The sequence below is a fragment of the Mytilus galloprovincialis genome, chromosome 7 (genome assembly GCF_965363235.1).
Source record: "Mytilus galloprovincialis chromosome 7, xbMytGall1.hap1.1, whole genome shotgun sequence".
NCBI lineage: Eukaryota > Metazoa > Mollusca > Bivalvia > Mytilida > Mytilidae > Mytilus > Mytilus galloprovincialis.
Genome location: NC_134844.1, coordinates 3,481,078 through 3,508,930, shown reverse-complemented (window position 1 = coordinate 3,508,930; position 27,853 = coordinate 3,481,078). Strand labels below are relative to the sequence as shown.

The window sequence follows — 27,853 nt, the reverse complement described above, 5'->3', positions numbered from 1 at the left end:
CAGTACGAGTAGTGTAATGTAGAGTTATAGGAAGTGACGAGATACTATGGGGATACTCTCCGATACTACCAGTCTATGAGCAGTATGAGTAGTATAATGTATAGTTATAGGAAGCGGCTAGATACTATGGGATTACTCTCCAATACTACCAGTCTATGAGCAGTATGAGTAGTGTAATGTAGAGTTATAGGAAGTGACGAGATACTATGGGGATACTCTCCGATACTACCAGTCTATGAGCAGTACGAGTAGTATAATGTAGAGTTATAGGAAGTGACGAGATACTATGGGGATACTCTCCGATACTACATGTCTATGAACAGTACGAGTAGTGAAATGTACAGTTATAGGAAGAGGCTAGATACTCTGGGATTACTCTCCGATACTACCAGTCTATGAGCAGTACGAGTAGTATAATGTAGAGTTATAGGAAGTGGCTAGATACTCTGGGATTACTCTCCAATACTACCAGTCTATGAACAGTACGAGTAGTGTAATGTAGAGTTATAGGAAGTGACGAGATACTATGGGGATACTCTCCGATACTACCAGTCTATGAGCAGTATGAGTAGTATAATGTATAGTTATAGGAAGTGGCTAGATACTATGGGATTACTCTCCGATACTACCAGTCTATGAGCAGTACGAGTAGTGTAATGCGGAGTTATGGGAAGTGGCTAGATACTCTAGGATTACTCTCCAATACTACCAGTCTATGAGCAGTACGATTAGTGTAATGTAGAGTTATAGGAAGTGGCTAGATACTCTAGAATTACTCTCCGATACTACCAGTCTATGAGCAGTACGAGTAGTGTATATACGTAATGTAGAGTTATAGGAAGTGACGAGATACTATGGGGATACTCTCCGATACTACCAGTCTATGAGCAGTACGAGTAGTGAAAAGTAGAGTTATAGGAAGTGACGAGATACTATGGGGATACTCTCCGATACTACCAGTCTATGAGCAGTACGAGTAGTGTAATGTAGAGTTATGGGAAGTGGCTAGATACTTTAGGATTACTCTCCGATACTACCAGTCTATGAGCAGTACGAGTAGTGTAATGTAGAGTTATAGGAAGTGGCTAGATACTCTGGGATTACTCTCCGATACTACCAGTCTATGAGCAGTACGAGTAGTGTAATGTAGAGTTATAGGAAGTGGCTAGATACTCTGGGATTACTCTCCGATACTACCAGTCTATGAGCAGTACGAGTAGTATAAAGTAGAGTTATAGGAAGTGGCTAGATACTATGGGATTACTCTCCGATACTACCAGTCTATGAGCAGTATGAGTAGTGTAATGTAGAGTTATAGGAAGTGACGAGATACTATGGGATTACTCTCCGATACTACCAGTCTATGAGCAGTACGAGTAGTATAATGTAGAGTTATAGGAAGTGGCTAGATACTATGGGATTACTCTCCGATACTACCAGTCTATGGGCAGTACGAGTAGTGTAATGTAGAGTTATAGGAAGTGGCTAGATGCTATGGGATTACTCTCCGATACTACCAGTCTATGAGCAGTATGAGTAGTGTAATGTAGAGTTATAGGAAGTGGCTAGATACTATGGGATTACTCTCCGATACTACCAGTCTATGAGCAGTACGAGTAGTGTAATGTAGAGTTATAGGAAGTGGCTAGATACTCTGGGATTACTCTCCGATACTACCAGTCTATGAGCAGTACGAGTAGTATAAAGTAGAGTTATAGGAAGTGGCTAGATACTATGGGATTACTCTCCGATACTACCAGTCTATGAGCAGTACGAGTAGTGTAATGTAGAGTTATAGGAAGAGGCTAGATACTCTAGGATTACTCTCCGATACTACATGTCTATGAACAGTACGATTAGTGTATATACGTAATGTAGAGTTATAGGCAGAGGCTAGATACTATGGGGATACTCTCCGATACTACCAGTCTATGAGCAGTACGAGTAGTGAAATGTACAGTTATAGGGAGTGGCTAGATACTGTGGGATTACTCTCCGATACTACCAGTCTATGGGCAGTACGAGTAGTGTAATGTAGAGTTATAGGAAGTGACGAGATACTATGCGGATACTCTCCGATACTACCAGTCTATGAGCAGTACGAGTAGTGTAATATAGAGTTATAGGAAGAGGCTAGATACTCTAGGATTACTCTCCGATACTACCAGTCTATGGGCAGTACGAGTAGTATAATGTAGAGTTATAGGAAGTGACGAGATACTATGCGGATACTCTCCGATACTACCAGTCTATGAGCAGTACGAGTAGTGTAATGTAGAGTTATAGGAAGAGGCTAGATACTCTAGGATTACTCTCCGATACTACCAGTCTATGAGCAGTACGATTAGTGTATATACGTAATGTAGAGTTATAGGAAGTGGCGAGATACTATGGGGATACTCTCCTATACTACCAGTCTATGGGCAGTACGAGTAGTATAATGTAGAGTTATAGGAAGTGGCTAGATACTATGGGATTACTCTCCGATACTACCAGTCTATGAGCAGTACGATTAGTGTATATACGTAATGTAGAGTTATAGGAAGTGGCGAGATACTGTGGGATTACTCTCCTATACTACCAGTCTATGAGCAGTATGAGTAGTGTAATGTAGAGTTATAGGAAGTGGCTAGATACTATGGGGATACTCTCCGATACTACCAGTCTATGAGCAGTACGAGTAGTGTAATGTAGAGTTATAGGAAGTGACGAGATACTATGGGGATACTCTCCGATACTACATGTCTATGAACAGTACGAGTAGTGTAATGTAGAGTTATAGGAAGAGGCTAGATACTATGGGATTACTCTCCGATACTATCAGTCTATGAGCAGTACGAGTAGTATAATGTAGAGTTATAGGAAGTGGCTAGATACTCTAGGATTACTCTCCGATACTACCAGTCTATGAGCAGTACGAGTAGTGTAATGTAGAGTTATAGGAAGAGGCTAGATACTCTAGAATTACTCTCCGATACTACCAGTCTATGAGCAGTACGAGTAGTATAATGTAGAGTTATAGGAAGTGGCTAGATACTCTAAGAATACTCTCCGATACTACCAGTCTATGAGCAGTACGAGTAGTGAAAAGTAGAGTTATAGGAAGTGGCGAGATACTCTAGGATTACTCTCCGATACTACCAGTCTATGAGCAGTACGAGTAGTATAATGTAGAGTTATAGGAAGAGGCTAGATACTATGGGGATACTCTCCGATACTACCAGTCTATGAGCAGTACGAGTAGTATAATGTAGAGTTATAGGAAGTGGCTAGATACTATGGGGATACTCTCCGATACTACCAGTCTATGAGCAGTACGAGTAGTGTAATGTAGAGTTATAGGAAGTGGTTAGATACTCTAGAATTACTCTCCGATACTACCAGTCTATGAGCAGTACGAGTAGTGTAATGTAGAGTTATAGGAAGAGGCTAGATACTCTAGGATTACTCTCCGATACTACCAGTCTATGAGCAGTATGAGTAGTGTAATGTAGAGTTATAGGAAGTGGCTAGATACTCTAGAATTACTCTCCGATACTACCAGTCTATGAGCAGTATGAGTAGTGTAATGTAGAGTTATAGGAAGTGGCTAGATACTCTAGGATTACTCTCCAATACTACCAGTCTATGAGCAGTACGAGTAGTGTAATGTAGAGTTATAGGAAGTGGCTAGATACTATGGGATTACTCTCCGATACTACCAGTCTATGAGCAGTACGAGTAGTGTAATGTAGAGTTATAGGAAGAGGCTAGATACTCTAGGATTACTCTCCGATACTACCAGTCTATGAGCAGTACGAGTAGTGAAATGTACAGTTATAGGAAGTGGTTAGATACTCTGGGATTACTCTCCGATACTACCAGTCTATGAGCAGTACGAGTAGTATAATGTAGAGTTATAGGAAGTGGCTAGATACTATGGGGATACTCTCCGATACTACCAGTCTATGAGCAGTACGAGTAGTGTAATGTAGAGTTATAGGAAGTGGCTAGATACTCTAGTACTATGGGGATACTCTCCGATACTACCAGTCTATGAGCAGTACGAGTAGTGAAAAGTAGAGTTATAGGAAGTGACGAGATACTATGGGGATACTCTCCGATACTACCAGTCTATGGGCAGTACGAGTAGTGTAATGTAGAGTTATAGGAAGAGGCTAGATACTCTAGGATTACTTTCCGATACTACCAGTCTATGGGCAGTACGAGTAGTGAAATGTACAGTTATAGGAAGTGGTTAGATACTATGGGATTACTCTTCGATACTACCAGTCTATGAGTAGTACGAGTAGTGAAATGTACAGTTATAGGAAGTGGTTAGATACTATGGGATTACTCTTCGATACTACCAGTCTATGAGCAGTACGATTAGTGTATATACGTAATGTAGAGTTATAGGAAGTGGCGAGATACTATGGAGATACTTTCCGATACTACCAGTCTATGAGCAGTACGAGTAGTGTAATGTAGAGTTATAGGAAGTGGCTAGATACTATGGGATTACTCTCCGATACTATCAGTCTATGAGCAGTACGAGTAGTGTAATGTAGAGTTATAGGAAGTGGCTAGATACTATGGGGATACTCTCCGATACTACCAGTCTATGAGCAGTACGAGTAGTATAATGTAGAGTTATAGGAAGTGGCTAGATACTCTAGGATTACTCTCCGATACTACCAGTCTATGAGCAGTATGAGTAGTGTAATGTAGAGTTATAGGAAGTGGCTAGATACTCTAGGATTACTCTCCGATACTACCAGTCTATGAGCAGTACGAGTAGTGAAAAGTAGAGTTATAGGAAGTGGCTAGATATCTTGGAAGAACTCTTTGATACTACCAGTCTATGAGCAGTATGAGGAGTATAATGTAGAGTTATAGGAAGTGGCTAGATACTCTGGGGTTACTCTTCGATACTACCAGTCTATGAGCAGTATGAGTAGTATAATGTAGAGTTATAGGAAGTGACGAGATACTATGGGGATACTCTCCGATACTATCAGTCTATGAGCAGTATGAGTAGTGTAATGCGGAGTTATAGGAAGTGGCTAGATACTCTAGGAAAACTCTCCGATACTACCAGTCTATGAGCAGTACGAGTAGTGAAAAATAGAGTTATAGGAAGTGGCTAGATATCTTGGAAGAACTCTTTGATACTACCAGTCTATGAGCAGTATGAGGAGTATAATGTAGAGTTATAGGAAGTGGCTAGATACTCTGGGGTTACTCTTCGATACTACCAGTCTATGAGCAGTATGAGTAGTATAATGTAGAGTTATAGGAAGTGACGAGATACTATGGGGATACTCTCCGATACTATCAGTCTATGAGCAGTATGAGTAGTGTAATGCGGAGTTATAGGAAGTGGCTAGATACTATGGGGATACTCTCCGATACTATCAGTCTATGAGCAGTATGAGTAGTGTAATGTAGAGTTATAGGAAGTGACGAGATACTATGGGGATACTCTTCGATACTACCAGTCTATGGGCAATACGAGTAGTGAAAAGTAGAGTTATGGGAAGTGGCTAGATACTCTAGGATTACTCTCCGATACTACCAGTCTATGAGCAGTACGAGTAGTGTAATGTAGAGTTATAGGAAGTGGCTAGATACTCTAGGATTACTCTCCGATACTACCAGTCTATGAGCAGTACGAGTAGTGTAATGTAGAGTTATAGGAAGTGGCTAGATACTCTAGAATTACTCTCCGATACTACCAGTCTATGAGCAGTACGAGTAGTGTAATGTAGAGTTATAGGAAGAGGCTAGATACTCTGGGATTACTCTCCGATACTACCAGTCTATGAGCAGTACGAGTAGTGTAATGTAGAGTTATAGGAAGTGGCTAGATACTCTAGGATTACTCTCCGATACTACCAGTCTATGAGCAGTACGAGTAGTGTAATGTAGAGTTATAGGAAGTGGCTAGATACTCTAGAATTACTCTCCGATACTACCAGACTATGAACAGTACGAGTAGTGTAATGTAGAGTTATAGGAAGTGGCTAGATACTCTGGGGATACTCTCCGATACTACCAGTCTATGAGCAGTACGATTAGTGTAATGTAGAGTTATAGGAAGTGGCTAGATACTATGGGATTACTCTTCGATACTACCAGTCTATGGGCAGTACGAGTAGTGTATATACGTAATGTAGAGTTATAGGAAGTGACGAGATACTATGGGGATACTCTCCGATACTACCAGTCTATGAGCAGTATGAGTAGTGTAATGCGGAGTTATAGGAAGAGGCTAGATACTATGGGGATACTCTCCGATACTACCAGTCTATGGGCAGTACGAGTAGTGTAATGTAGAGTTATAGGAAGTGGCTAGATACTCTAGAATTACTCTCCGATACTACCAGTCTATGAGCAGTACGATTAGTTTAATGTAGAGTTATAGGAAGTGACGAGATACTATGGGGATACTCTCCGATACTACCAGTCTATGAGCAGTATGAGTAGTGTAATGTAGAGTTATAGGAAGTGGCTAGATACTATGGGATTACTCTTCGATACTACCAGTCTATGGGCAGTACGAGTAGTGTATATACGTAATGTAGAGTTATAAGAAGTGACGAGATACTATGGGGATACTCTCCGATACTACCAGTCTATGAGCAGTATGAGTAGTGTAATGTAGAGTTATAGGAAGTGGCTAGATACTCTAGGATTACTCTCCGATACTACCAGTCTATGAGCAGTACGATTAGTGTATATACGTAATGTAGAGTTATAGGAAGTGGCTAGATACTATGGGATACTCTCCGATACTACCAGTCTATGAGCAGTACGAGTAGTGTATATACGTAATGTAGAGTTATAGGAAGTGGCTAGATACTATGGGGATACTCTCCGATACTACCAGTCTATGAGCAGTACGATTAGTGTATATACGTAATGTAGAGTTATAGGAAGTGGCTAGATACTATGGGGATACTCTCCGATACTACCAGTCTATGAGCAGTACGAGTAGTGTATATACGTAATGTAGAGTTATAGGAAGTGGCTAGATACTATGGGGATACTCTCCGATACTACCAGTCTATGAGCAGTACGATTAGTGTATATACGTAATGTAGAGTTATAGGAAGTGGCTAGATACTCTAGGATTACTCTCCGATACTACCAGTCTATGAGCAGTACGATTAGTGTATATACGTAATGTAGAGTTATAGGAAGTGACGAGATACTATGGGGATACTCTCCGATACTACCAGTCTATGGGCAGTACGAGTAGTATAATGTAGAGTTATAGGAAGTGGCTAGATACTCTAGAATTACTCTCCGATACTACCAGTCTATGAGCAGTATGAGTAGTGTAATGTAGAGTTATGGGAAGTGGCTAGATACTCTAGGATTACTCTCCGATACTACCAGTCTATGGGCAGTACGAGTAGTGTAATGTAGAGTTATAGGAAGTGGCTAGATACTCTAGGATTACTCTCCGATACTACCAGTCTATGAGCAGTACGAGTAGTGTATATACGTAATGTAGAGTTATAGGAAGTGACGAGATACTATGGGGATACTCTCCGATACTACCAGTCTATGAGCAGTACGAGTAGTATAATGTAGAGTTATAGGAAGTGGCTAGATACTCTGGGGTTACTCTCCGATACTATCAGTCTATGAGCAGTATGAGTAGTGTAATGTAGAGTTATAGGAAGTGGCTAGATACTCTAGGATTACTCTCCGATACTACCAGTCTATGAGCAGTACGAGTAGTGTAATGTAGAGTTATAGGAAGTGGCTAGATACTCTGGGGTTACTCTCCGATACTACCAGTCTATGAGCAGTATGAGTAGTGTAATGTAGAGTTATAGGAAGTGGCTAGATACTCTAGGATTACTCTCCGATACTACCAGTCTATGAGCAGTACGAGTAGTGTAATGTAGAGTTATAGGAAGTGGCTAGATACTCTGGGGTTACTCTCCGATACTACCAGTCTATGAGCAGTATGAATAGTGTAATGTAGAGTTATAGGAAGTGGCTAGATACTCTAGGATTACTCTCCGATACTACCAGTCTATGGGCAGTACGAGTAGTGTAATGTAGAGTTATAGGAAGAGGCTAGATACTCTAGGATTACTCTCCGATACTACCAGTCTATGAGCAGTACGAGTAGTGTAATATAGAGTTATAGGAAGAGGCTAGATACTATGGGGATACTCTCCAATACTACCAGTCTATGAGCAGTACGAGTAGTGAAAAGTAGAGTTATAGGAAGTGGCTAGATATCTTGGAAGAACTCTTTGATACTACCAGTCTATGAGCAGTATGAGTAGTGTAATGCGGAGTTATAGGAAGTGGCTAGATACTCTGGGGTTACTCTTCGATACTACCAGTCTATGAGCAGTACGAGTAGTGTAATGCGGAGTTATAGGAAGTGGCTAGATACTCTGGGGTTACTCTTCGATACTACCAGTCTATGAGCAGTACGAGTAATGTAATGCGGAGTTATAGGAAGTGGCTAGATACTCTAGGGATAACTTCCGATACTACCAGTCTATAATCAGCGGCTTAACAGATCTTTTAATGTCAAATGATAATTTTAACAAAACGACAAATGTTCCTAAATAATGATATAATTCTATTTTTAACTAAAAGTATGTTTGTATATAGTAAATAGACCTGTTACCTTTTACCTGTGAAGGAGAAGTGTTTCTATATCAATGAAGATTATATAAAGAACATACATTGTCACCATTATGTATATCTACTTCCGCTGTATAGCTCTTGGAAACGTAACCTGTTATGTAAAAGTGTCTGTAACCTTGAAATATACATTGTCTTATCGGGGCCTTTCATAGCTGACTATGCGGTATGGGCTTGGCTAATAGTTGAAGGTCGTACGGTGACCTATAGTTGGCAATATCTGTGTCATTTTCGTTTTTTATGGATAGTTGTTTCATTGACAATCATACCACATCTTCTTTTCTATGAATACCATAAATATATTTCACCAAAAAGTCTTCATGACTTTGTTAAATTTTACCGTGGTAAATATATGTCATAAGTTTATCATTATTGCTTGAATAGAAATGTGCATTATTGAACGATCAGGAAAAATAAAATTGACATAGGTCAAGTTACACGTAGCTTAATTTCGGGTTGCATTAATCCTTACGGACAAGGTTGAAGAAAATTTAATAAACTATAATGTGTTTGTAGATAGATGTTTTTTTGTGTTAAAGTGTTCTTTTTAAAATTGTTAAACGATGATGACTGCTGTACCCATATTTTGACTATTTTATCTATTATGTCTGTTTAGTTCACGCATCATTGTTAATATAACAGAATTTGATGAGACTGTCATCAAAGTGAGAGGTTTAGCGTTTTAAAACCAGGTTTAATCCACAATATTTTTACATTTGAAAATGCCTGTATCAAGTCAGGAATATGACAGTTCTTGTCCATTCGTTTGTCATTTGATTTTGCCATGTGATTTTACTTTTGATGATAAACATGGTGTTTAATTGCACACCTGTTGTAATTATGAATGTTTTCTCACTGATATGTAGGCCAACCTTTGGGGAAACCCCTGAGGTGACCATAACATATCCATCTTGGGATATTGATAAATTGTTTGTGGTAGGAAAGAAAAAGAATTATTACATGAAGTCATTTATAATATATTTATTTGAAAGTCACGATTGTGGTTTACATAATAAAAACATTTTGTTCTTAAAATCAGACACAGAAAAAAATGAACTTATTCAAATTATAAAAAAATCTAAAATTTATTTTCCCAATTCGATACAACCATATGTGATATTTTTTGTACTTTGTGACATGTTTTTCTGTCACTTTAAAATGCATAAATTGGTTTCATACGCATTTCTTTATAAGAATGTATCAATTAAATTACATTATCATGTAAGTGATTGCAGTGTTTTTCGAATAATAAAAAGTTTAAGGAAAGTAGCCCTAAATATCGTTGTTTTTGTTACAGTTTTTACAATTCAAATTATTTGTAGTATGATTATGATAGCTCTTTAATTATAATATCTTGTTGATTTTGAAGAATCAGTTACAGAACATATTTTTTTATAACTGTACTCAAGCTTCCTGGTTCTCACAAATCTCACCATTCCTAGAAATGTCTTCATATTACATGACATCTTGAGAATAAAAGGATAACATTTGTAAAGATGACGCACTGCCATATGAGCTACGGAGAAATTAAATTGCTGCCATTTCAATTATAAACTGAATGTATCTCTTTTATAAGATCATGCGTACTAAACGCTTTTCAATTTTTTTCCTAAATTAGGAGCCCTCAAACCAATTATTTGAAAGCAACGGATGTATAAGAACAAATAAGCTAAAAGGTATATGACCTAACGATTGCTGAATAATAGTCAATGTTACAATTGAGGATGTTGTGTAATTGCATCAGCACGACCCTTGTATATCATGAATACACTAAACGAAAGTTGAAATTATGAAAAGCACATAGATATTTCTTTATTATCAAATTCGATATATACATTGTATCTATATATATAAACTATAAAATGATGAGCGGGATAAACGAGACAGCAATCCAAAGCAACTAATTCCTTAACATCTTAGGTCGACATAAATAAATACCTTATTTGTTTATCTATTATCTCATACATGTAGCTATAGTCCATCTGAGAGAACAATTACAATGTACAAACATGACTGTCTCATTTTCTATGAATTAAAAAAGATAACTTGTTGATTTTTAACTAAAGATAATGTACTTATATTTAGTTTTTTGTGGGTCATTTTCGTTAGAATCTTCTGAATATCCATATAGTAGAAGTCGAACGGTGTTAGTACTAGATCAAAAGGATAAAATGCAGACATGGTTTGGTAATGGGGAGATTGATAGTTTTAAACTGACGAAAACGAAACGGAGTTTGGAAAAGTGTTGCCATTTCATTAACGAAATTTCATGCAAGATGTCTAAGGAACTTCATTATAAATTATTGATATGATATACACTATAACCATTAGTGGTGCTTCTGGGTTCTCTGGTGTCAGATTGATGTTGTTAAAATGAAAAAAAAGAAAAATAAGAACCGTGATTGTTTACATCAGTGGTCAGTATTGCTAATGCAATGGGAAACAAATTCTTATGTACATTCTTCTGCAAAGAGCTTGGAAAGGATTACAAAAAACAACTGATGTGCATAATAGCAAAAACATTGTTTGAAATGTCATTCAGAAAAACTTATCTAAATGTAGCGATTTACGGTTATAGGGTGTGTGCATAATCTGTGAAAATATTATTATTAATTTGTCATTAATAATCAAAGGAAGAAATGAAAAACATGCATTTAATGCGTTTTGAATGCAATCACTTTACCATCGTAATATACCTGTACAAAATAACTATTTACTTTAACTTTGTCATAACTATTTAAAGTGAATCTCTGATTTCGTTTTTCCCTAAAATCATTTACATTTATCTGATTATTATATCCATAAAAGGGTATAAAATATCAAAAAGTTTAATAAAAGTGATTGTACTGAAAAAATATTCCTTTTCCCTCACCCATAATATCAATGATTATAGTACCTGTGAAACATTGCTAGTGTGTATGTAGTAGATATATAGCCAGCCGTTAAGGATTTAACTATGGTAGAACTGCTTTAGCCGAGTTGGCAAAAGCAGCTGCTTTGAAACAAAGAGGTCACAGGATCGGATCCTTGAGGAGACCAGTGGTTTTGAATTAAGAATTATGCTATGGATGCAACTTATTAACATATCATTGGATATCCAATGCTTAGGTAAGTAACTGATGCAGGTAAATTCAGAAACGCCCTTTCAGTGCATAAAAGTTCTTAAAACGTTTTTTTTTTATTGATTCTTTATCAGAATATCAGAAAAATGCATTTAGCAAATGTAGTCTTACTTTTTTATTCTAGTTTCTTGTGTATAATTCGGATTTTAATATGACGTCCGTTATTACTGAACTAGTATACATATTGGTTTAGGGGCCAGCTGAAGGACGACTTCGGGTGCGGGAATTTCTTGCTGCACTGAAGACCCATTGGTGACCTTCGACTATTGTCTGCTGTATTGTCGAGTTGTTGTCTCTTTGACACATTTCTTATTTCCATTCTCAATTGTATTACTCTCTAAAATATAATAACGCTTGATGACATATGATTTAAACCTTAAACATGTAATCTTGGGAGAGCTTAACGGTTTTATTCTCAAACCTATTCACTTCCTTACGAATAAACTATTTTACTATCAAAAGAATATGTGCGATTCCCAACAAGACACCAGAGATAAAATGACGATTATGTTAGCTCGTTCGTATTATATTAGTTTCATTTCCTATTCCATCTTATGAATGCACATCAGATTAATGCATATAGGATTTTATTACTATATTTTAACATTGTCATAACGTGGTATGTTTGGCCTGCCATTAAACCAGATTCAATCCACCATTTTTTCTTACAATTTCCTCTACTGAGTCAGAAATATGCAGTTATTATCTGATAGTTCGCTTTTATAAATTGTGTTCCTGTTGTTCCTTTTTAATGATGTGTTTCCATCGGTTTTGGTTTTAAAGCCTTGTTTGTTTTCTCTCAATCGATTTATGACATCTGAACACCAGTATATTACTGTTGTTTGTTATTTAGTAACAATTTAGGTACCCCATTGTAAATATTTTCTTCATAATACTATTCAATCTGATAAGCTCGCATTTTGAAAAGTAATGCCGTGTCTGAATCGGTTTATCTCTCATTGACTATAGTATGCCCACATTACCGGTAGTTTCTGTTTCTGCGATTTCCCATGAAATTACATTCAAAGCAATGCATAGTTCAAATAACTTAATACTTGTATTTCTTCTGATGAGCTTACATTTTATAAAATGCCTCGATCCTCCAAATTAGCCGTATTTTTTGTTGTTAAGCTTTATACTGTTTTACCATCCTAGTTACAATATAATGATACACAAACGTATGAACTCAAAAACATCAAAAAAGAAAATAAATGGGAAAAAAACTAATCAATTATCCAATGAATAACATTATATTCTTATTTGTATTCGGCAAAAAATTTTTGGTCTTCAATGCTTCCCAACTTTAAACTTTTTTTTGATTCGAGCGTCACTAATGAGTCTTCTGTAGACGAAACGTGTGTCTGGCGTAAATATAGAATTTTAATACTGGTATCTTTGATGAATTTGTTTGTATTAAAACAAGATGATTAAAAAATAATGATACTCTACAGACACGCACCTGTCTTTTACTGCAGACAGACGTATCAAGTTTATTGAGTTTATTTCTGTTTGAGATATTGTCTCTTTGATACTGTAAATGTAGAAATTATTTCGATGCTTTTACAATTGTGCAAAATGCAGCAGGGTTATAATCGCAATAATTTAAACTCACATTATAAAACTTTTTATATGAATTTAATATGATTTTTGTCAATATCGCAAAAACTAAATCAAACTTTAGTCCAAAATGATAAAATCGCTATAATAAATGCACGCAATAATTTCTGATCTTACAATACATACCGCACAACTTTTTTATTCAGATGTTGGTCTTATTCAACATCACGTTTCCAATTAACCTATATATGATTTATATACTGCAAATATGATACTACAAATATGATATATATACTACAAATAAACCGAATGACAACAGTACTCTCCCTTGTTTTATAATTGGCTTCGTAGAACCGTTCTAGACAAAACAGGAGTGCCTGAAAAGATTACCAAACCATTTAATTTACTTTGTTATACAATACATGAAAAGACATAATTTGTATATAAATGTAAGTTAAGACGGCTATTTTAAAAATTTGTGGTAATTTCCCAGTTTTCTTTAAGGTTAACCAAAGGTCTATCAGAAAAACAATATATCATTATCTATAAAATACCTTGTGGGAGATGATCAGGTAAAAAACGTATTGGATCTAAACAAAATATACGTACATTTATCATAAATATGTCATTATTTACATGCTAATTATAGATCAATTTGTACGGTTGTTATCCTCTGTCAAAACGATGATTGTCAATGATGATATCACTTGACGTTTAAGATGCATTGACCAATGAAATACGTTTGTTTATTGAATTGAAATATTTCATTGTCATACTATACGATGGCGCGAAGATGACGATATAAAACGAAAAAAAAGTTCAAATGATAAACATTATCGCAAAGGTGTTTGGGAAGTAACAATGAAGACATCGGCTATTATCACTCTTTTGTTGATTTATATATATCTTGTAAACGGTGAGTCGAAATTTTTTAAAAGCAATCAATTATCAGTTATTCGTAACTATTTTCACACTCTACGTGTAAGACAATTCTTTATTATATATCATAATAGTTATGTAGAAAAAGAGTAAAACAATAAACTGCATTAAGTCTGATTACGTTATTATATTCAGACAAAATAAGATTAAAAAAATAAAAGATAGGTTTGAGAACAAGTTTTTGTTTGGTTGAATTTTAGTTGGATTATCTTTCCGCAATCCCCGAGACTTTTCAGATCAGTACTTTTGTCGTTTATTATTTTATTAATTATGTTCATTTGTCTATCACTTCTATTCCGTTTAATATATAGTAATTGTATTTCTTTATTATAAACAAATAACACAGAAGACTTTCTTGAATTTTGTTTTAATATTAAATGGTAAAATGAAACTGCCATCATTCTTACACGAGTTTAAGCCTGGTATGATGAGTTTATGTAAACTATAGAACTTTTCAAAGTCCATAAACTTTACCCTAGGGTACAGGACCAAATAATATACAAATATTTATACAACTAGATACAAAGTATCATTAACTTACTATAGGTTTTCCTCTTAAATTGATTTATCCGCACTGTTTTTTTTTATCTCTTGAATAAATTTCCTCATATGATCACAAACCTTAATATGTAAATATGCAAACGGCTATGAACCATGATGGAGGAGACTGATATATAAAATCCATAATAATGATAAAATTGAGAATGGAAATGGGGAATGTGTCAAAGAGAAAACACTAATAATGATACATGTTATGCTAGTGCAATAACACACCAACTAGCATTAGCTTATTGTAAGTGTTTCCTCTTAAAATGGTATAATTACAATCTGGTTAAACAACAAACGTTTTAATGTCAAAGGAACATCATGGAGATTGCGTGGTCCAATATTCTTCTTTGACATGACATGTGCAAAATGTTATAAAAATTAAAATTAAATTGTTTTTTTTGTAAATATGCAAACGGCTATGAACCATGATGGAGGAGACTGATATATAAAATCCATAATAATGATAAAATTGAGAATGGAAATGGGGAATGTGTCAAAGAGAAAACACTAATAATGATACATGTTATGCTAGTGCAATAACACACCAACTAGCATTAGCTTATTGTAAGTGTTTCCTCTTAAAATGGTATAATTACAATCTGGTTAAACAACAAACGTTTTAATGTCAAAGGAACATCATGGAGATTGCGTGGTCCAATATTCTTCTTTGACATGACATGTGCAAAATGTTATAAAAGTTAAAATTAAATTGTTTTTTTTGTAAATATGCAAACGGCTATGAACCATGATGGAGGAGACTGATATATAAAATCCATAATAATGATAAAATTGAGAATGGAAATGGGGAATGTGTCAAAGAGAAAACACTAATAATGATACATGTTATGCTAGTGCAATAACACACCAACTAGCATTAGCTTATTGTAAGTGTTTCCTCTTAAAATGGTATAATTACAATCTGGTTAAACAACAAACGTTTTAATGTCAAAGGAACATCATGGAGATTGCGTGGTCCAATATTCTTCTTTGACATGACATGTGCAAAATGTTATAAAAATTAAAATTAAATTGTTTTTTAACTCAATCACTGGGTCGTTCTTATACCAGATAGATAAATCTAAACAAACACATATTTACATACAGAAACTTTCATTCATCCTTTCACACAACTATCATGCTGATTGAAACTGATTGATCACAACAACACTTTTTTTGTTTAAATTGATTGATCACAACAACACTTTTTCGTTAAAATTGATTGTGTAACACAACTGCACATCTCCGCGACTTTGACGAGGCGAGAAAACACAAAACACGACAAGGAGACCGTTAGAAGCTTACTAAGCTTTAGAAGTCAAAGCAGCATACAATTCAGTCAGAAACTTATATGTTTATTAAACTTTTTATTTTGTTTATATATTATTCAACTTTTTAGGTAAAATGATTGGATTGATTTAGTACATGTATTTTTAAAATAGTTCTAACCTCAATATTTATTTAATTTCAGGCCATTCGTATCGGTATGATAGAAACAAGAAAGTGTTCAGATCGAAAGTGAAGAAACGTCTTTTGGAAGATTTCTCACGTAAGAAACGTCTCCTCGAAGATTTCACACATAAGAAGTCATCAGGTCCATGTCCACCTGTGGCATGCGAACAAGAATTTATTCCTGACGAATGCCGGATGAAAACCTATTTCTATAAAAACGGTTACAAATGTCAAGGATGTGATAATAACAAATGTTCAAAGAGGGTTACGGATTTAAAACGTTTGGTGAAAAAATTACATTCAATAAAACAGAAAAAAATTAGACCGATTCAACAAAAAACGGTCAAAGTGGTTAAAATCCATGCAGAAAAAGAGGAAAGAAGACCTTCTATTCGAGATCATTTCCCAGACATGTCAGTTCGAAGGCCTTTTGATATTGTTCACCATACAGATATCTCTCCAGAACCGTCCGATCGACTACATTCAGACAGCTTAGGCAATCTAGGTACTTCATCTGATTCATCTGTTCGGCTTCCTCAAGACAACATTCGAAGGCGAGACTCTTTACCTGATTTATCCGTTCGGCTGCCACAAAACAACATTGGAAGTATAGGTTCCTTTCCTGATTCACCCATTCTAGTGTCCCCAGATATCTTAAGAAATGAGGAATCTTTACTTGATAATTCCGTGCGGCTGCGCCAAGACAACGTTGTGAGTCGTGACCCTACACTCGATTCATCAGTGCGATTGTTTCAAGATAACGTTGAACCTTTAAGTCCTTTTCCAGGTTCGTCAGTTAGGTTACCAGCAGACAGTGTCGGACCAAACGATACACCGGTTGCTCCACCACCACGACCAGTTTCTCCGATTCCTGCTGCACGACCAGATTCTCAACTACCTGCAATTCAACCAGACTTGCCGCCACCTGCTGCACGACCAGATTCACCGCTACGTACAATACTACCAGATTTCCCGCCCCCTATTTCACGACCAGATTCTCTGTTACCTGCAATTCTTCCAGACTTGTCGCCACCTGCTGCACTACCAGTTTCACCACCAGTTCAACCAATTATAACAACCGACGTTGGACAACAAATAAGAGATCCTCTAGCTGTTCTTAATGCGCCTCCATCTGACAATGAATTCGCCGACAGAGTTAGATTTGACAGCAGCAATGCAAACTTGTTACTACCACCAGTTGATTCAAGTTTAACGGAAAATGTTCAGAATCCATTGATGAATCAAAATACAATGCAGAATCCGTTTTTACAAAATATCCCATCACCATTTCAAGGTCAGCAAAATAATAACATTTGGCCTCAAACTCCGGGTTTTATGCCTCCAAATTTACAAGGTGGAGGTCAATCCCCTGATATGCAATTGGTCCAAAATCAGCAGATGGTGGACCAACTCAGAGGACAACAAGCTGCATTAGAATTTCAAATACAACAATTAAGAGGTCAGCAGCAGGTGCCAGCATTTGGACAATTCCCTATGCCTCAGTTTCCTACTGGTGGAATACCACAGACTCAACAAGGTTTTCCTAACAATGGAATTCCACCAAATTTTCAAGGTTTTCCAGCCAATGGAGTAAATACAAATCTACAGGGACAAGGATTCCAGGGTTTTGTACCACAAGGATTCCAAGGTTTTGGACAAAATACCAATCCTTTTATGGCTGGAATGCAACAACCAGTAACAAACCAAAATTTAGGACCTAACCCAAATGGTCAAATTTCTCAGTTCCTGAACCAGTTGCCTCCTGTTCCAGGCATTAATTCTAACTTTCAAGGTCAAGTACCTTTAAATGGAAACATTCAAGGTCAAGTGCCTTTAAATGGAAACATTCAAGGTCAAGTGCCTTTAAATGGAAACATTCAAGGTCAAGTGCCTTTAAATGGAAATTTTCCAGGTCAACCCACTTTAAATGGAAATTTTCCAGGTCAGTCGCCTTCAAATGGAAACTTTCCAGGACCTACATTAACCGCCGGAAACCCATGGGCATCTGTGCAAGGATTTGCGAATCAAGGCCAAAGCAATGTGCAAACATCAAATACAGGTGGTTTTGTTGATCCTGTTACAAACCAAGCTTTACCGGCAAGTTCTAATAGTTTTCATGGTCCCATTACTCAACAGTAATTGTATATATTGTTTTAATTTTATTTACTCTGAATTGACTATATATTTATTTGTTAAGCAGATTACAAGCATACATAGAAATCCATACTTTTATTTTGTAAAATAAAAATGATCATTTATAATTAGTTAGCAATCTTATCAATTGACCCTCAATGCACTCCAACGCAATACTTTATTTGGCTTGTACCGTTTTATTCGAGCTTCACTGGTGATTTTTTTTTATGACAAAACGTACACATGGCGCACAAATTTACAAACCTGTTATTTTTTTGTTACCTATATGAAATTAACAAATTACCGGTATTCGAAAGGTATTTCAGTATTTAAATGGGAGGTTTCGTGTTAGCTATCAATGCTTTGTTAAAATTAAAAAAACCACTAGACCACACCTTGGAAAAAACAACATTCAAATATACAGAACGGAAACAAACAACAAATTAAACGAAAACAAAACAGATTGCCAGTATTTTGTATCATGTCGGCGTAGTGTTTGTTTGTTCGTCGAATTATCGACTTGAATTACCCGTTGGCGTCTTTCCCTATTTCATTTGGAAAATTCCGACTGAAATTAGTATGTTAAAGATTCTAATAATAACTACTGCAAACTTCTGTCAAATTTGTTGTTTAAGTTTTATTGTCTTTTTGATTTGCAGTTTCGGATAACTCTTTGTTAGAGAGGTTTTTGAATTTGTAACCAAATCAAAGGGATGCCATTTTATTATCAATATGTTTATATATCAAACTGATCGTTACAGAATAAAAATCAAAGCCAAGTCTTCTTTGCAACTTCACTTGGTTCCTAGAAACTTGTTAAAAGTTTTTGATTACCAGGTTTGTATAAACAAAATCAACACGAGATGTTTCCAGCTATAACTTGCTCTACGATCAACCCTAGGAGCTTCTATTTATAGATACCAAAGAGACAATAACGTACAGTTTATATCCTCGCTCTTTTTCTGAACCAATTAGCTAGATTTATAAATGAAGACGTAGGTCTTGAGCAAACTCAATTTTGTCTCGTTTTGTAAATTTCACATTCTCGAGTAGTAGTAAAATTAACACGTGACTATTGTATTTTATCATTTTATTGGCTATCAATTCAGGAATACTCTTTTGTTGTTTTCTTTTATCGGGGCCTTAAGCGGTGTTGATTTTGTTACTTTTATCGGGGCCTTAAGCGGTGTTGATTTTGTTACTTTTATCGGGGCCTTAAGCGGTGTTGATTTTGTTACTTTTATCGGGGCCTTAAGCGGTGTTGATTTTGTTACTTTTTGAAGACCGTCTTGTTATCTGTAGTTATTAAACTCCTAGTTATTTGAGTTTTCGGTTGGCAACTGCCCCTTTGTGCACCATACTTATGTTATATCTACCTTGAAATAGCAGCCAAAAAATACCACTTCACTGATTTTCTTTTGACTTATGCACAAGGTAATTGGCTGTGCATGCCTAACATGGCAGACTTAACCCTGTAAGCAGGACTCATTAGGAACGTATTCTTTTTGCTGCAATACTGTTATCCGATAACCTTATAATACTGAACACCTTATTTGTAGTGTTGTCAATGGTTAACCGGTTAACTTGTTAACCGCCGGAACGACCGAATACCAGAAACGTCAACCGGTTAACCAGCCTTTTTCAATTTGAATATATTTTGTATAAATGTTTAATGAAATCATAAAATAATTTGGTTCTATTCAAAATGATCGCCGTGGTAATTAATTTGACAGATCAATTATACAGTATATTGATTGCTATTTTTAATCCATTAAAATATAAAATTAATTAGCACTAAGAAAAGTTGTCTATCAGCTCGGGACGAGTTCTTAAGTAAACATAATAAGTATACAATTTGTTTGAAACACTTACTGTAACTTTAAATCGGTAGTCCAAATAAATTTTACGATTTACTTCATTATTTAATTTTTGATCTAATATTGCGTATACCTACATCTGAATGTACAATCTCCATCACACAAGGCTTTGTCATAATATTAACGAAATACCAACCAAAAATTGTGAAACGAAAATCAACGTGAATGTACGTAATGTGTACTTGATGGTACGAGTAACAGACTTCATTATTTCAAATTGAAACACTCCATATTATTTTCTGAAACATCTAGAGAAAATGAAACATTCATCGGTTTCCGACATTTTCAATTCGATGAAATAAAGGAGGTTTTTTATTTTTTAACCTGAAGTTATTATAAACGCCATAGTAGATACGATGTATTGGATTATCAAAAGTCGAAGAATTCTCACAAATAAGCCTTTTAATACCAAACGACCAACTTCAATTCATCGTATTATAAAATCGTACGAAACTGTACGATTTGACAACACTACTTTTTTGGAAGATTGCCTAGTGTAACATTTTTACATTTTTACATTTCTTATTTCCATACACAACGTCCATTTCTCTATTCATTGTACAGACAGTAGAATGAGAGACAACATATTGAATTAAGTAATGAATGCCTTTGTCAAGCACATGTGGATGAAGCGCGGAATATCTGTGCGTTACTACCACTTTCACACCGAAATAAAATTACAAAAGTAGCATTAATTTTCTAACATTTACTTTTTAATGCTTATAAGACCATGAAAAGTTTTATAACGCTTTTCTTTTATTCAGGTGATGACTTTTTTGGTAGAAGTATGTGTCATCACGACTATAACATTTCATTTTCATATGCCGTCTAATTTTTGAATGACGCGCTACTGTTTTATACAATCAAACTAACATAGAATAAGTGTACTAATAAGTAATTATTAAGATGTTATACGCTGTTTAAAGGGTATATCAGATGTAGTAACACTAGTTTACGGATGTTTAATCTTGTAAATCAATTAAAAAGAGGCACATTGCAACAAACCAAACCAAGGGAATCGCATGAACTCTCCAATGAGAGAGATAGGCTGCGTACAAAGGATATTTCTTTTAATGTTCTCTGTTTTACGTGAATTACTCACCTGCGATTTATTTTGAAGACTTTCATCAATTAAACTTGAGAATGGAAATGAGAAATGTGACAAAGAGACAACAACCCAACCATAAAGCAGACAACAGCAGAAGGTCACCAACAGGTCTTCAATGCAACGAGAAATTCTCGCACCCGGAGGCGTCAAGGTCATGTTTTTCTCTGGCTGTTTATGACGTCTTTACACTCAATCCATTGGATGTTGGATGTGTACGGATTGAAAGTTTAGTCTTTTAAGATGCATGATTTTGGTCTCTTGTGGACAATTGTCTCATTGACAATCATACCACATCTTCTTTTTTTATATATTATGTTTTCTCTCGATTTATTGTAATTATATTGTATGCTTATTTTTATATTTCAACAAGAATTTAGAGCTTTTCTTTCACGCAATAATTTTTATAAGGATTTATTTTTATTACAGGCAATCTTTTTTTCCAGCTGTAACACGTTAATTTAACCATAATCAAGAAATGAGTAATATAAAAAAGAAGATGTGGTATGATTGCCAATGAGACAACTGTCCACAAGATACCAAAATGACACAGACATTAACAATTATAGGTCACCGTACGGCCTTCATTTATTGTCAAAATATTCATCTCAAGCATTAAACAATGATAACATTAAAGGTGTCATTATCATAAAATCCGTAACCATAATACAGAAATGTATAGCCATTCCTCGATAAAGCGTCGGGTCGTAGTGTCTGCAATGTATAATTAGCAAGCTCTTGAAAAGTCAAGTTATAGTATTTGCTTTTCAAATATTTCCAGAATAAACTCTTATAATTAGCATTTGTCTAGACGCCAGTGTGTAGTAAACCCGGTATATTGTAAAATCGCATCCCTATTCGAAATGTTATGCAAGTGCCAAAGTTGATATTATCGGAAAGGGGGTGGGGGGGGGGGGGGGTATATAGAGTCCACCAAAGAATGGATTTCAAAATCTGTTTCTAAAACAAAGTTTGCATAATAAAACCTGATTTTGTTTCTTAAAAGGCTCAAATGGCATTGTTATCTGGGATATCAAAATTAACCGGGTTCAATACACACTGGCTCCTAGGCAAAAGCTAATTATAAGTGTGGATTATGGAAACATTTTGGCCTCGAACATCACTAAAGGGAAATCCATAGCCGAAAAGCGCATATATGTGTACAGTATAACTGGTACCGTTATGTTATTTTAACTACTTTAAATGTTTTTGATTTTTTTCCAACATGTTTGATAAAAATTCTAGCAGGCAGAAGCTAAATCACAAAAATACTGAACTCCTAGGTAAATTCAAAAAGAAAGTCCTTAGTCAATTTGCAAAATCAAAAGCTCTAACATATTAAAAAAAAAACTCATCATAGATACCAGGACTGAATTTAGTATACACCAGACGGGTGTTACGTCTACAAAAGACTCATCAGTGACGCTCGAATCCAAAAAAGTTAAAAAAGCTAAATAAGAGGTACAAAGTTGAAGAGCATTGAGGACCAAAATTCTTAAAAAGAATTGATAACAACTGTCATATTCCTGACTTAGTACAGGTATTTTCGTATGTAGAACATGGCGGATTGAACTTGGTTTTAAAGCTAGCTTAAAATCTCTCTGGTATGACGCGCGCATCAAATTCCGTAATACTGACAACGATGCGTGAACAAAACAAACAGACATAATAGGCAAACATATCAAAAACAGGGACCCAACAGCCAACTCCTGTTATAATCTCAATCACTATGGAGACTAGCAGAGTCAATCTGTTAATAGTCCTTACGAGCATTATATTTGCATTCTTTATGAAATATTTTTATATAATTGCATTTAAAATGTTTTTGTAAATTTTGCTTGAATCATAAGCATTTAAAAAAATATCTAGATTTTTTTTAAAATATCTATAAAATAGTACACGTCAATTAAAACATTCTAAAATAATAGAAAAGCTTCCGGCAAAGAATATTTCCCTATTTGTTACATTCAATTCTATTACAATTTATATGTAAATTAAGTACATTTTAATTTATTTTGACATTATGTATTCGTTGCTAATTTTTTTTGGATGTTTTCTGTTTGTTCTTTTTATTTAAATTTTTGAATCATTGCTGTAAATATTTAGCGTGCTAAATCTTCTGCATGGTTTAAAAGATGAAATAGCGAAATTAACATTAGTTCTTTAAGTCTGTTAGATACCAGGCTTCTTATAATTTAGCACACTTGACACGCGTGGCGTAGACAGCAGAATTATGAGTGAAACTGAACAAAAATCAATTTGAAAGCCAAATGAATCGTAGCTATTGATTTGGCTTTCAAAGTATTATTTTAAAAAGGTGTGTAGTATTGGACCACGCCGATCTATACATAGGGTAGAAAATAAAGTGTAAAATAGGAATTATAAGAATGTTTTTTCACATTAAAGAAAGAAGCGAACAACTCTCTCTAATACAAGATACATAAATAGGGGGGAAAACAATCAAAAAGAGCTTATCTACCCGAGAATTATCCCAAAATGTAAGAGAACTGTGTTAAATTAACCTAATCCATCACATCTTATCATTGAACCTATATCGTACAAATGACTAAAAAATACCCTACAATAAATTGTAACAAAAAGGCAATAGTGTAGAATAAATTTGAGAATGGAAACGGAAAATGTCTCATAGAGATAACTTCCCGACCAAAGTGCAGAAACAGCACCGAGGGTCACCAATGGGTCTCGAATTTAATGTTGATTTTCGGTGTGAGCAAAGGCTCCGTGTTAAAGGCCGTACCTTGACCTATAATGTTTTACTTTTATAAATTAGTATTTGAATGGAGAGTTGTCTCATTGGCACTCATACCACATCTTCCTATATCTATTATGTTTGTATTGTTCTTATGGGCTTTAATATTTAATGTTATTGTTTATACATATATATTCTCTGTAACTATGTAGTTAATAAGAAATAAAATTCATTCATTCATTACAAATTTACAGTGCTTCTGTTGGACCCTATATAGTATGCAATATTTTAGCAAAAATAGATGTTACACTGACCTCCGAAACATAAAAGCTAACAAAAAGTTAAATAAAAAACACACAAGACTATCAAAGACCAGAGGTTTCTGCTTTGGACAGGCGCAAACATGCGGCCGAGAAAAATATTTTGTGAGATCTGAACCCTCCCTTATACCTCTAGCCAATGTGGTATAAAATACCATGTATCTAAAACAATACGAAATTGCTCGTTGTTAAGAAAACTGTTACTACTACTTATATAAGCTGTTCAATTGTACGCATTAAAGTCCTGTTTACAAAACTTTGAATTTTACGCAAAGGTTATTATTATCCGAGGCATAGATTACCTCAGCCGTATTTGGCACCACTTTTGGGAATTTTGGATCCTCAATGCTCTTCAACTTTTTTCTTGTTTGGCTTTATAAATATTTTGATATGAGCGTCACTGATGAGTCTGATGTAGACGAAACGCGCGTCTGGCATATAAATTATAATCCTGGTACCTTTGATAACTATTAATACATGTACAGGAAAAACAATTAATAAGTGAGGACATACAAGTATTAAAAATTATTTAGACATTATACATATTTGATTCGAGAAAAACGTTATTATGTGTCATTGGTTAATGTTTAACTAAACTCGAATGGTAATTTGTAAATGGATGTTCACTTTCATAACTCGTCTTTAGAACGTTTTGCATTTTAAACATTCGGAAAACATTGGGGAACATTAACAATAGCTTTAATTAAACGATATTATTTAGTTTGCTTTTTTGACTCTTAACATTGAATAATTCGGGAAGCGGATTATGTACAATGGGAATAGTCAAAAACTAATTTTATGGTTTCATAAATTCAAAAAAAAGTATTGACATTCATTATAAATAAATTTTTGATAAAAAGGAGGGTCATAGAACTTTTTATATTATCCATATTAACAATTACAACGTACACACATGTTGGCGTATGAATACACAACTTCAGAGTGGGCATGTAGTTATACAAATTGACAACAATAAAAATAAAAGTAATACTTTTAACAAATCAGCAGACAGTAAACATACCAACTGTATTTATTATACAATAAACCTACTTTTAACGAGTAATGTTACACAAGTTAATTTTTGGAAATTTGTGTATGTTACTGTATATATTATGATACGTCATTCTACACACATCATTGATACCTCATTAGCACACCGATGTCCATAAAATAGTAATAAAGATGTCACAAAGACTATACAAGTGTCACCATCACTCAAATTTGGTGACGTCGCACCTTATTTTCATCTGAAATAATCCAATCAACATAGAATAAGTTTGAATAAGGACATTTTGTAAGGTATAAAAGAAAGAAAAATTAGCAGACTGTACATCACTTTAAAACAGTAAACATGCAGTCTCTTCTTTGTTTTGTGCTTATTTTGGTTTCTCTGTATTCAGTCCAAGGTATGATTTTCTTCATTATGATAATAAATACAGGTTTAAATGTTTATTCATATAGTTTGAAGAAAAAAAAACATAATAGATTTTGAAATGTTAAATATATGTTTTGTATAATTCTTAATACATACTGGGACTACTATAAATAGTAGTTTCAGATAAATGTGATGAGTAACTAAAAAATAAAAAATGGAACAAAAGAACAATTGGACAAACTGCATTGATTAGACAAAACCAAAAACAGTCAAATAATAAAATCTATATTTTGATTATGCATTATACGCTTTTATACGGAAATATTAAAATGAAATGTTTCGTTCTACGAGCGCACCACAATTGTATTTACATTGTATTCGATTTAAAAATTGTGACTACAACCATGGATATTTTTCTTCCCCCCAGTTCAATTTAAAGTGTGATCTATGAATTGATTTAATTATTGAATGTGCAAACTCAATTTTATGAATTCAAAATTAATAAATATTTTTCATTTACTTCCATTTCTTACATTTGTGTTGAAATTAATGAATCAATAAATATAATGAATACGTTCGAAAAACCAACAATTATAATGAAACAATCAAGTCAACGTATGTATTCTCTTATAAAGTTCGACCAATAACGCAATGTTTTATTGCGAGGACAAAACATAAACGATTGATTGTGTTTAAACACTATACCAATTGTTTCAACATGTTTAACACCAAATAATATACTTGGAAATCTTAATGACATATATGCTGAAATAAACAATAATGTTACATATATTGAGTTTTTCAAAATTAATCATCTTTTGAAACCATTTTCTTGGGTCATTATTCCTCTCTCCGATACGATGAGATTACCGCAGACCAAGCGTCAAATGTACAGGCTTACGTAAGAAAGCTTCGCGACGTCGTCGTTGTTCCTAGCTTTATCATTTAAAGATAAGAATAGTAATACTACATGTAAATGTAAATTTAATTTGATTTACATTCTTTTCTCAATTTATCATTTCAGGTCGGACATATGGCTATCAAAAAAAGACAAAAAGGGCTCACGTGGTCAAGGCAAAGGATCCCATTGGATTCCCAACAGATCAAGTACATATACCTAAAGAACCTGTCGTGTTACCAAGTCAGAGACTACCTAACTGTGATGTAGGATGTACTCTTCAGATAATACCACCAGAGTGTATACAAGAAACATTTGGATTCGAACATGGCGTGAGGTGTAGAGGGTGTGATGTTGATATATGCAACAGAGGCAGGGGAGATAATTTAGATAGATTGCAGGGCGGTTCCCAATGGCAAAATGGGGGCAGAAACCTAAATATAAACAGCAGAATAGGCGGAGAATTCGTTGATAGTTTAGGTGGAGGTAGAAACCAAAATTTAAACAGCAGAATCGGCGGACAATTCGTTGATAGTTTAGGTGGAGGTAGAAACCAAAATTTAAACAGCAGATTAGGCGGACAATTCGTTGATAGTTTAGGTGGAGGTAGAAACCAAAATTTAAACAGCAGAATAGGCGATCAATTCGTTGATAGTTTAGGTGGAGGTATAAATCAAAATTTAAACAGCAGAATAGGCGGAGAATTTGTTGACAGTTTAGGTAGTGATTTCTTTAACGAAAGACAAAACACGAATTTAGGTGGTAGATTTAGAAACAGACAGGATACAAATTTTGATAGAAGAAACAGATTAAATAGAAACTTAAATGACAGGAGAAACAGACAAGTTGGAAGTGGGTGGTTATGATCACGTGGTGAAGATTTGAGTATTTTGTAAAAACATTTAGAAATCCAGAGTATTTTGTTGTACCATTTTTATATAAAGATCTATTTCTTACTTATTGGTTTTTGTTATAAAATCAATTAGATTCGGTAATATTGCAAATAAAGAGTTTTCCACCATAGACTAAATGACGAAAAGATAATAATTATAGGTCATCCTACAGCCTTCAACAATGAATTAAAACTCACACCGCATAACAAGTTTTAAAGTGCCAAGATTGCCTAGATGTTTAATGTCTTCAATTTGAGTACATGGG

At 34.8% G+C, this 27,853-nt stretch overlaps 1 protein-coding gene and 1 long non-coding RNA gene across 2 annotated transcripts; both read left to right on the top strand.

The window, feature by feature from the left end:
* The first annotated feature begins 14,190 nt into the window (after positions 1-14,190).
* Positions 14,191-18,645, top strand: LOC143084362 (uncharacterized). The gene is made up of 2 exons (XM_076260764.1): positions 14,191-14,256; positions 16,297-18,645. The coding sequence occupies exons 1-2, from the start codon at positions 14,202-14,204 to the stop codon at positions 18,414-18,416; spliced, it is 2,175 nt and encodes a 724-aa protein (XP_076116879.1). The 5' UTR covers positions 14,191-14,201; the 3' UTR covers positions 18,417-18,645.
* Positions 18,646-25,737: 7,092 nt separating this feature from the next.
* On the top strand, positions 25,738-27,651 carry LOC143084361 (uncharacterized). Its single transcript, XR_012981027.1, has 2 exons — positions 25,738-25,828; positions 26,822-27,651. It is a non-coding gene; the product is annotated as an uncharacterized LOC143084361 (long non-coding RNA).
* The last annotated feature ends 202 nt before the right edge of the window (positions 27,652-27,853 follow it).